This window comes from Halichoeres trimaculatus, unplaced genomic scaffold (assembly GCF_033239565.1).
Source record: "Halichoeres trimaculatus isolate MK-OKI-2021-1 unplaced genomic scaffold, fHalTri1.1 fHalTri1_scaffold_1, whole genome shotgun sequence".
NCBI lineage: Eukaryota > Metazoa > Chordata > Actinopteri > Labriformes > Labridae > Halichoeres > Halichoeres trimaculatus.
The window spans coordinates 34,988,850-35,001,006 of NW_027437179.1; the positions used below are offsets into that span (position 1 = coordinate 34,988,850).

Below are 12,157 nucleotides of genomic sequence, written 5' to 3' on the forward strand. Positions count from 1 at the left end.
CCACTTCTCTCCGTCTCTCTGCGGAGGAGCGGTGTAGGTTATCAGATCTCCGCAGCGTGACACTTTCATCATGCTCTAACGCTCCTTCGTTGTTTTTCCACCTAGGTCCAGCAGCTCATGAAGGCGGCGAGAAGCGGGACCAAGGATGGGATTGAAAAGACCAAAATAGCTGTCATGCGCAAAGTTTCCTTCCTGCAGAGGAAAGACCAACAGGGTAAAGCAGAGCAGTCTGAAAACTTGTTGGAAATGTTTGTCAGCTGGCTTTTTGTGGATGAAAGTCGTACTATTTTTAGTCATGGTGATTTGCTCTGAAGTTTGGCTTGTGTAACTCTGTACAGTTGACTCCTTGAGCTATCGGCAGTTTCTCATGTATAAAGCTAGCCAAGCCGAAGCAGTGTTCAAGACAGATAGGAAAGAAAGCCTGACTTTTGCTTTATACAAGTCCCTTCAGGGGGAAATGAAAGCACCATGTAGAAGAAAGATCTGACTGATTCTAAATAAAATAGAAAGTCTTTCTCAGTCTAAAGACGGATGATGTTGGCAAGTTTTTGTGATGTATGAGAAGAGAAAGGATGAATACTCACTGCTGAGCGATATAGGTTATATTTTAGAAGTCCTCAGCCGACAATAAAGGAAGATTAGCAGCCATTATTGGAGTATGAAGCAGCTCTGTAAAATTTAGAAACCAGACCAATGCTTCCAACAAATATCCCAGCCATCACAAAGAGGTAAAGAGGCCAGTGCTGCTATTTTTAGGTGTTGATCGAGGGAAATCTCACGGCATTGTATTTCTTTCCACCAATCCTCTGTTATCATTCCAAAGTCTTTAATTGGAACAGTAGAAGATTCTGGTTTCTAATGGTAACGGTTAAGGAGGGGATTTGTGTGTTTGTTTTGAGAATGTTGAGATGAGGATGTGTTGGAAGTGTGTTTTTGCAGACATATCTGTACGTCTCCACTCCTGCAGAGTCACAGTGTGTAGTGAAAGTTTCTGAAGGCCTCTGCTATCCCCCCTCCCCGTGCTGCTGCATCTCTCCTCCCTGTCTCTTATAGGAGTCTCTTTATATCTTAGAGGTAATGTACTTAGTGTGTTTCCAGCTGCAGCGAGATCTGAAGGCTATGTTTCTGTATTTCCCTGCCGGTCTCATTCTGTCTCACACAAACACTTACTCTCTACTCAACCTTCTTGAATCTTTTTCTCCTTCGTTTCGTTTCAATGTGTGCAGAGGAAGAGGACGATGCAGGCTACCTGGACGTGGCTGTGTCAGATGAGAAGCATCCTCCCCCACAGCTGAGCCCGATGCCGGAGGGGCTGACCAGCCACCAGGTGCAGCTGACAGCTTTTGCAAAAATTTCTTCTTAGATAATCGTAGCCTGCATATGAAAAAAAGTACAGTCCTTAACATCTTGCATTTAAGTGAGCATATTCAGCTCCCAGTAGCCTTTGGATACAGCTCCAGGCTGTCATGTTACATTTTCTGCGAGGGTTTTAAATGTTAAGGAAAGAGTCTTAATCTAATACTGATACCTTTTTATAACCCACACAAGCACATCACACCATCAGCTGAAAGACAGCTGAATAAATGTGTATAGTTGTTAAAGCCTGTCACAGCTGTTAAACTCCAACAAAGTGTTTCCACTGAAGAGTCTGTGTTAACATGCTTTTGATGACAAAGTTTAGCAGTGTGTGGTACCTTACAGTGAAAAGGAAGTCAGAGATTGTTTAGACTCTAAATGTTCCCCAGAGCAACGGCCTGTTATTTACATATCAACACAACAAGTAAGAAAAATCAATGTACAAAACCAAAGTATATCTAGTAACGTCTCACCAAACTACATGTGGACTGTGCATAAGAGGACACAAGATGAGATTAAAGTCAGAAAATAGTGCAGAAAAGGTTATATTGGGGCTTGTCAGAGTTTGAAATGTAAAAACTGGTCAATAATGTAACAAAAGTGCTGAGCCCAAAAATGAAGTAAAACCCAAAATGTGATAACTGGTTGATAATGTAGCAGACGCTGAGCCCAAATGCATTAACTTTTGGAGTTTTGTTTCATTTTTTAATTACAAGTCAGGTCATTGATACACATCCAGCTCTAACAGGGTTAAAAATGTTGTTTGCAGGTCAAAATAGTCTGAACCTGAGAAACAATCCTGATAAAACCCAGATCCTGATCCTGCCATAAAAATATCCCAGCCTATTTTCCCCACATCGCCCCCTAAAGGAGATAAGTTTCCTTGAGAAGAAGCAGAGTTTGCTGATGTTAATGCAGCACGTAGCACTGCACAAAACTGACCACTTGTCACAGAATTCGCCAAAAGGAATACCGTATTTTCCGCACCATAAGGCGCACCTAAAAGCCTTCAGTTTTCTCAAAAGCCGACAGTGCGCCTTATGATCCAATGTGCCTTATAAATGGATCGATATTGATTAATCATGGCTACTGTAGTCAGGGAGCGTCGTCGGAGAAACAGTAGTAAGCAGTAAGAACCTGTAAAGAGGAATTTTGCTTAGTGCTAACATTAGCTCACAGGCTGGCTTCTTCTCTTGTTTTTTGTTAGAGAAATACAGCGCCCCCCAAATGTCTGGCATTTGAACCGATCTGTGGAAACTGCTTTTGTGGACAGCAGAAACGACTTCGTCTTTACAGCGCACTTTTGAAAACGGCACAGAAAATAGTTGGATAGGAAAATGTGCAGCTCCGTGTGGATGTAGCCTGAGTTTGACTGACTTATTGACTGTTTTTTGACATTCCCTTTAGCGCAGCTCCATCTAGTGGATGCATGACGCAACCCCAGTCACTACTATAGCTTCTACTCTATGCGCCTTATAACGCGGTGCGCCCTATATATGATAACAGTTTTCAAATAGGTCAGTCATTGAAGGTGCGCCCTATATTCCGAAGCGCCTTGTAGTGCGGAAAATATGGTAGTTAAGAAATAGAATAGTCACATGCTAGTTTTATGTCTATCATTAATCTCATGTCACCATTACTAATGGGCTATATTTTAATGTTGACTTAACTTCCTTGACATTATATACAGATTTCAATTTAAAAAAAAAAAAGCTTTATTGTTATTAACTAAATATCTCATGCACCGTGAGCTGTAGGCTAAACATGATGTTACAAATAAAACCGAAACAGTGTTTACAAATACATATCATCACCTTATCCAAAGCTGCAACAGAAGAGTATTTTTGAGTGTTATTGAATCTTGTGTTGCCCTCTATTTGCATGTAATGCAGTTGCATTATTTTTTTCTGTTTAATCGCCACATGAATTTTGAGGGTTTTTTTGGCCATATAGGGCTACCATAGTGTACACAGTGACAATCATTGTTCAGAGAAGCAGCAATAAGCAGCTTGTAGATGCTTGCTGTTTTTAAGAGGTAAGAAAATATAACTCTGTATGTACTGATGAGAAGAGCGCCTGTGTGTGTCAGGTCAAACAATCAACTGAAGAACAAAGGTCTCTTATTTCACAAAGAACTGTTTATACCTCCAGGAAGGGTTGAATAAATCTGCCAGTTATACTTTTACCAGACATGCACCAATCAGTCAGTCAGCCGATCAATCGGTGCTGATTTCCTTTATTTTGGGGGATCAGTGATTGGCTCATCCTTACATATGAAACTGATCTTATATACCTCCAGGAAGGTCTGACAGCCAGCATTTGTTTTTTTTTTTGCTCTGAGACCTAAAACTCAGAACACTTTATTGGTTATGTTAAAACACAAAGATTTTATTGTTTCACAGGTTTTTTCAATGATTTACAATAAAATAAGATTGGAACATTGAAGGTGTATTCTGTTAGTTATGAAAAATAAAAATCGGTACAGGTGCAAATCGGTATCGGAAGGTCAGACTTTTTAAAGAAAAAATTTGTTTCCTTTCTGAGGGAATGTCCCAAAAGGGAAAGTCACATATTTTGTTTGCTTGTTTTGTTAAAACTAAAACTCCAAAACTTAAAGAATCTTTATTTATCTTTATAAATGTCAAGGAAACAAAGCATATCTATAATTCTTAGACACTCCAGGTAGAAACTTTGAGATTATTGCTAAAAAAAAATGTTTTCTTTGACCAGTAATTTGTAGATTTTAGCATTTTTTGCCTTTAAATAGTTATATTTTGTAACCATAAAAAGCCATACTTTGCACCCTGTGTTTAAAGGTAAGCAAACGCCAATGAATTTGTCTCTACAGAAAAACAAAAATAAAAGGAAAAACATCCATGCACGTTTTCTGCTCTTTGCAAGAAGAAAAACTGACACTAAATGAAAATCCCTTATATGAGCTTTAGCATCTTGCGTTTCTGTGAACATGTTCCTCCTTCTATAGCCTGAATCAAAGGCCTTGTCCAGTCATGTTTGATATATGTGATATTATAGTAATCTATATATCTATTTGCTCTCTTCTTTGTATTGTATTCAAAAAGCAGAACAGGAGAAGCAGCTCACATATCATTAAGTCTTTACTGATTCTCAGATTGAGGCCCCGCTGCTCTTTGAGTCTCCCCTCCTATGACAAACACATGATTACAGAGCAATCCATCAACCTGCCGCATGCTTAACTGAAAGCACACCGCACACTGCAGCCCCATCATCTCCTCTTACTGCTACATTTCCCTGACTGGTCTGTTGTCTGTGCAGGTTGTCAGACGCCATATCCTGGGCTCCATCATTCAGAGCGAGCGCAGCTACCTGGAGTCTCTGAGGAGAATCATGCAGGTGAGCTGTGTAGTCCCTGTTGTCCTCTTCTGCCACATGCAATATCTTCACCATTTAACTGTTATGAATCACACCGAACAGAGAAGTGGTGATATCCATCAAATTACCGAGGTGTCTCAGCATAAATAATCCTGATAAAACAGCCATCCTTGTTTCTGTGGCGAAGAGAGAGCGACTGTCAGACTGCCACAGGATGGGGTGCAACCTCTCCTCTTTAATCTCTCTTCTCTTAGCAGCAAAAAGAGACTCGTTATCTCCCCATCACAGGAAAATAAAAGGAGAATCAAATCACCGGCAATCAATGGCTGCAAATCTTTCATTTTCAAGATACGGCGTGACACTGTTGTTGTCGAGTGACATGATCGTCTGTGAGGTTTTTGCTCTTTTGAAATCTCTCTTGTTATTCAAAGAGTCCAGCCAAGTGCTTAATGCACTGTCTTTAAACTGATAACATGAAAAGATGGAAGGACACAAGCAGTATTAGACAGGGCATGTTCTGTCTTTCATTAATGCTGTAAAACAGATTGCTCAGTCGCTCATGTTGTGCTCCTTGCTCGTGCTCCTTCTGTTGATGAATCATTTGTGGAGATAAGACCCACATCACGCCAAAAAACCAACGCTGGTTTAATTCGTGGAGCTAAACATCGTTTTCATCCCTCATATTTGGCACATACAGAGTATTTTATCTACGCTTCAACATATTCAGACTCAAAGAAGTCGTGTTTACTTACTTCCACAAAGAATACTGTCCACAAAGGGCCCTTCAGCGCATTCTCTAGGCTATGCTAATATCCCCATGAGTGCTGACTGAAGAATCAATCAATGCCTTTTTCACCACGTTGCTTTTGCATCTGTAGCTCTGCTGGGAGCTGTTTCTTTTTTCTACCCCTCGCCATTATTATTCCAGCCTTTATGATTACAAGTCACCTTGAGTTCTGAACATGTTTTCTGGCGGCTAATGCTTTTTTTATGGGTGAATCTTCTGGATTGATGTGCTTCCAGGCTTCGTTTCCTCATTTCCTTGGATTCAGAGGATATTTGTCTGTTACCACTTTATTGTCTTTTATGCAGCTGAAAAGAAGAGAGGCTTATAAAAGGTGGTCAGCTGATTCATCTTAAGCACCCCATCACACACACATGCACAGAAAGCCCATCATCGACATGAATAAAAAACAGATTCTCTTTTTCCCAGGAATACCACAGACCGTTGCTGGAAGCTGATCCACGCATCCTGAGTCCGAGGAAGATCCGGCCCATATTTTACCGGATCAGGGAGATCACGCAGTGCCACTCCATGTTCCAGATCGCTTTGGCGTCACGTGTGGCAGAATGGGACAGCTGTGAGAAGATAGGGGACCTGTTTGTTGCCTCGGTGAGTGTGCGCACACACTTCAGTTTCTCATCTTGCAATGCAAAAACCAGACGCTAATTAGCTGCCCTATATGTGAATGCGTGCGTGTGTTTAAATGCATTCCTTGTTTGTTTCTGCCTAAAATGATATCAAAGACTTGCCTTCTCTGTTTCTTGGCATTTCCATCTCATTTCATACCACAATCTTCGCTGGCACAATTATAATGAGAAACAGCTCTTAGATCGAGCAAACATGGATAGTTTACCCCAAACATGGAATCAATTACAGTCGTGATGAATATCTCCGCTGCATCCACTGATCTCTGGGATGTGTGTTTACAAACTTTGGCACTAGAATAATGGTGTTTTGTGTAAGTTTCTGTTAAAGTCTCAGTGCAGTGTGCTCATCCATAAGGCCTGCTCATTATTTGCCCATTAGAGGGACAGATTTGACCCTCTCCTTCTCGGCTGGCCATTATAGTGCTGTTCCATTGATATCCTGCGAAGCCACCATCAAATGAGGCTGCACAGGGAAAAAGGAAAGTGCTGGGACTGTGTGTTCCTCATTGACCTGGACCTTTTTCTTGTGTTCTGGGGGTTCGGAGCCCAGGGGGTGGATTGGTTGTACCAGAGGGCTGTCAGTTTGTTCAGAAATCAAGAACAGACGACTTTGAAATGATACACAAAATGTTTTATAGAATGTCCCCTGTTATCTTACCTCGGATAAACCCCTTTAAGTTGTTTTTCTGCATTAGAAAAGTCCTGATTTTACAACCAAGGGACATTATGATACCCTTATTTTTCCCCCCGAGCTGATTGCACCTGGACTAGGCCAAAGTTTTGTCTGAAACAAAGCACCCCCTTGATACTGGCGCCATAAAAACGATATATGTTTCATCATAAGTTTAAAGCCGCTGTAGGCTTTGGTGCTAAACTTCTGTGAATTCTATATGAAAGTCAAACTTCTGTGTTTGGTGTTTTGAAGGACTTCTCAGTTAAAGTAGCAAACTTAGCTTCTACTTTGCTGAACTACCCATAACAAAGCTCTGCCATCACTCCACTGCTCTCCACCTTTGTACTCGTGCCCTGAACCCTGCACTATCATTTCAGCCCTTTTCAGTAGATATTCTCCAGCCCAGAGCAGATTTAACGAGACCTAATGGTGGACATGCAGCAGAGAGGCTGAGGTTGAAAATTTAACTAGCTTCTTAAGAACTATTGCTTCAGCACATTGGGCCAGTGTACATTTTGGCAGCTATTTAACATCAAGTCTTAGTTGAAGTCGTATTTCGGTCTTTTATGGCTTTTAAAATTTCAGATATTTATCTTAACTTTGAGTCAAAATGTGTTTTCATTAAGTCCATTCATGTAGCGGTTCGGAGATTGGTTTTAAGGTTGAATCAAGTGTTTCAATCTTCATCATTTCTCCCTCTAAATCCTTATTGTGTAATATTTGAGTGTAACCGCTCAAATACACCAGATGTGTCTTTGTCTAACAAAGAGCTGGAGTCGTGTGACCGAGGAGTCCCTGTGCTTCTCACTCCACTTGCAAGCATTTTTGCATTCATGTTGGGACTAAAACCCCAAACCTGTGGACTCCTGGTCTGGCTCCACTCATTATGTCCATTTATTGTTGTAGTCAAGGTGATTACGGTCTGGTTACTGGTTTTATTTTGAAAGTCACTGGGTGCTTTTAGGTAGTTTCTAGTCACGACTTCCTGTCCTGTTTGATCTCCCCTACGCTGAAAATATGTGCCACAGCTACAATGTCTGGCAAAAATAGGATGGCTGCGTATTACCTGCAACCTGCCGGGCCAACCACGCAGCTGGACCGCAACAGAGTGAGTGGATCCAGAATAAGATGTCACGACAGGCCGGCAATGGACTGAAGACACGTCTGGTGTATTTCAGCTGAAATTATTCATTCTGGACTCTCATCTCAAAGTAAAACTGCTGTGCTGCCCCCTGCAGAGCAAGGAAATGTCATTACAAACAGATAAAGGTGGAATTAAAGAAGAACAATTCAAGTCAGGATCAAAGAAAGCAATCTATTTTTGTGAACTCAAATACTCCATTTTTAATCTCTAGACTCAAATTAAACTCTTGCAGAGACAATATACAGAATGTGTTGCACTTTTACAACAGTCTTTAAATGCACCTGCAGTGACGGTGCATGCTGGTTGAACTGTTAACTGTTTGTAGTACCTGAGTCCGAATATGTAGGACTTGTGACTGGATTCAGACAATGGCTTCAGGGTGAAACGCCACCATCATTGCAGACTAACAAAATGTGCATCTGTTGCTGCACGTCTGCATTTAGCATTTGCCAGAAGACCCGCCTATTCCTACTTGGGTGGAAATCTACCAAAAACAGCTTCTCGACAAGATGGTTATAGTGCCAACTACAGACCTGGCATGCTTACTACAGCGTTTTCGGTCTCTCAGCGTTTTCATGAACACTGATTTTTTCACTGTGTTTTAGCGTTTTCAGATGAAATGTTGTTCCTTCATAGGGCCTCAGATTTTTTTCTTTGGTGACTCGGACTCGACTCGTACTCAAACTGTGGTGACTTAACTACAACACCGCCTTTAACTTCCTGTCCCATCATTGTCACGTTAACAAAAAACAAAACATACACTGGTCAGAGTTTTAATCATCGGTGAATTATTTCACTTCCTCATTGTCCCGTCGTCATCAGGAAAAAATGGGTTGTCATACTTTTTGTTAACCAGATTAACACTGCATTGGGCTCAGACTAGCAGCCTGAGTTTTGTTTTTACCACTTGTAGTCATCTTACCTCTAAATAAACAATCACAGGCTCACTACAGGTGTTTTTTACTGAGGAACTGCAGAATTTTTATACACCCTCTTCTCTTTTTGGAGGTTTTGAGCAGCATCCATGAGAACCTTGATATATTCTGTTTAGTCTGAAAAAGTTTCTAACTTTGTTAGAACAGCTGTTGAATTCAAATAAAATAGTGAAACCCATCTTATCAACCAATCTGTGGATCGACCACATCAGCATAGCTGTCAGATATACTACCAACCCACTGGCTTTGATGAGAGCTATCTGTCGTGTTGCCCTGTTCAGTACAATTAGGACTCCTAACCAATAAAAATCAAGCTCAGCACCAAAAACGAAGCTGAGGTAACCTCCTGTGTCTCCTGAAGACATTCTCCGTGTAAGATCAGAAAATGATTTAATTGATTTTTATTTTGAAGAAGTTTGACTCCCAACTTTTCCGTACCTTCCCATTTCATACACCACACGTTCAACAAATGTGTGGGTGAAGCTGTGACCCGTTTACCTTCAGGCTGTCATTCCTACACCTGATGTTCATGGTTCTGAAAAAGGTTTTAAGCAAAGAGGGTTGATGCCTTCATGCAGTCTGCCAATTTCCCTCTACTCCTGAAACTGCCTCTATCAACTGCCTGGTGTGGATTTAATTGAGGAGATGGAAGAAATGTAATCGCATAACAAACACACACCCTCCAACACACACACACTCTCACACTCCTCGACCTCATCCCTCTTTTTTGCCAACCCCTTAAATGGCTTGTGAAGGTTTCTGCAGTTACCAGGATGGTAAACAAATCAATTTTTAAAGTACTATACTTAAATGTCCATTTTCTATCTGGTCTTTACATTGAAATTACCACCAGGTCTCCCTGCAAACAGCCTGGTGAGACAGATCTGGAAAAAGTCAGAGGAAAGTATGTGACTGTGTTTATGGATGATGGTGTAAAAACAAAACAACAAACATTACGTGTACTCTCACCTCTTATTTTTGGACTCGTTGTACACTCTTTAGTCATTTTGCTTGTTTCTGTTTCCTCAGTTTTCCAAATCTATGGTGCTGGATGTTTACAGCGATTACGTGAACAACTTCACTAATGCCATGGCGCTTATCAAAAAGGCCTGCATGTCCAAACCGGCTTTTCTGGAGTTCTTAAAGGTAAGCCTCAAACCTTTAACTCTTTTTTTTTTTTTGAGAAAGAGAACTGCGATTGGGTTTGTGTTTGTGATGTTGAGCAGAGGCTCAATCAAGCAAAGGTTCAAAGCATAATGGTTAAATAATTCACTGCTCAGGTTTTCATGAAGACAAACAAGTAAGTCAGTAGCTGGGTTTGAATGACTGCTTTTTGCTTTTCCAATCAAAAATCTCTCTGATGGAAAATTCTGTGTCTTCTGTTTGCTTTGGGTGTGATCTTTTCTGACTTGGTGCTCATAAACTTGAGGCACAGACATTAGTAGTGTGATATCACAGCAGCAGAGCACAGTGATAAGATGTACATCAATAAGGATTAATAGCTTTTGTCACCACATTGCTTTAAGTGAAGCAGTGTGTTATAGGGCAACAATGTGGCAGAGAAAAAGGAGAGGTGACTGTTTTTGTTGGAGAGATCATTTCTTGTTTCTTTGAGAGGCAGATTAACAATGTTTAACACTTTGAAAATGCACAAAAGCATCTTTGTTTCGTTCTCTGGCCAGTCTCATGCTGCCATGTTGCTTTAAAATGCTCCTAAATGAGCCCAAGTCATGGAAGACAAGAAACAAGCATGAAAAATTACTGGGGATAGCACCCGGCTGCTATTAGCGCTATATATAGCTTGCTTGCGACTTATGGTAAGAACTTACGTTTGCTTGTTATCACATTTCAAACAACAGTGCTACGTAACTGTACTGATAAATACCTTACCTCGTTGCGTTGTATCTGGTAAAACGTTGTGTTCCAAAACAAAAACACGCCTGGTTAAAAGTCACATCTTTATGACAATGTGTGTGAGACTCGGGCCAGAAGGTGGTGAGGCAGTCCAATTAAAACAGATCCTCCTTATAGCATCTTTAAATTTAAATTTGATCATCAAATTTAATGTGATTTTATTTTTTAGATTAGTCATTTTGTGGGTGCAGGGATAGCCTTAACATCTAGGTTTCAGGACAGTTTCACAAAGTAAGTGTTTGAATTAAACATGTGCCCACTCTTACCCTGTGTCCTGCTCTTTCCACTGTGCTGTTTTTCAAACAGATACACCAAAAGCACCAAAAAATAGACCATGGAAAAAAAACTGTTGTTTTTATCTCAGAAATGCTCATACACATCCACCATAAAACAAAGTAGGGACAGGAAGCAGAACTAAGTTTCACAGTTTAAAAAAACAGAATTCTCTAACTTTTGGGTTTATTTACTCTCTACCCTCCAGTCTTGTGGCTTCTTGACTCAAGTCAGGTCACTGACATCCACATCACTGGTACACTTTGTCGATCAAAGTAAAAAAAATTAAAGCAAAATCTGAATTGGTGGTCAGGGATATTAAATGATGGTATGTGATGGCTTAATGTCCGAAGAGCTCTTCAGTGTAACTGCATTTCAACAAACCTAAAGGTGAGGATGGAGCAAAATGCAGTTTTTGGTTCAAAAAGATTTTAAGTTTGGGGTAACACACAACCTCCTGCGTGTCCAAACACATCGGCAGTGTGTTTCACACTAAACCAGTAATAAGCAGCACTTTTGACAGTCTTCATGTTGGAAACACTGTCAGCTCTAGCTCTAGCTGTTGCTGCTGTAGGAAAGCCAACCTCTTAGTAAAATCAAAACAGTCAAGGTAATGTCACTCAAAAAAGTCCTGTTAGTTAGAAATTTGTGTTGAAACCAAAACCTGTTTGCTCATCAAACCGGTGAAATAAATAAGTTAGGCAGCTCTAAAATCAGGCTAAATATGATCAAGGTCAGTGAAGGTCATCGACCCCCATGCTGTATAAAAAGGAGGATATTTGGGGCTAGTATAGTGCAATTTGTAGAACAGCCACCCCATGATGAGAGGCTGAAGCTCTTTTCAAACTGCGCACAAGATCAATTTCCACTCCCAGCATGATCTGGTGCCAAAAGGCCCCCAAAAAGATCTTTGGAAAATAATATGAAAGGTAAATTTGAGTGTATAAATCTCTTCTTGGGGTCCTTGAGTCATAGAAATGTGTCCTCATGTAGAGAACTTGTGTTGCTCATCATTCACTGATCTCTGAATGACTCTTCACAATGTGTGAGTTCAATTTCTGAGAAAGTCCAAGGTTTCCC

At 40.6% G+C, this 12,157-nt stretch overlaps 1 protein-coding gene across 2 annotated transcripts in view; it reads left to right on the forward strand.

The window, feature by feature from the left end:
• The window catches only part of arhgef10la (Rho guanine nucleotide exchange factor (GEF) 10-like a), a 212,532-nt gene that overhangs the window by 35,158 nt on the left and 165,217 nt on the right, over positions 1-12,157 (forward strand). For both annotated transcript variants that reach the window (XM_074665406.1, XM_074665415.1), the window contains 5 exons: positions 106-214; positions 1,227-1,327; positions 4,651-4,728; positions 5,921-6,100; positions 9,920-10,036. In XM_074665406.1, the coding sequence (XP_074521507.1) occupies positions 106-214; positions 1,227-1,327; positions 4,651-4,728; positions 5,921-6,100; positions 9,920-10,036 (585 nt within the window). The remainder of the gene's footprint in view (positions 1-105; positions 215-1,226; positions 1,328-4,650; positions 4,729-5,920; positions 6,101-9,919; positions 10,037-12,157) is intronic.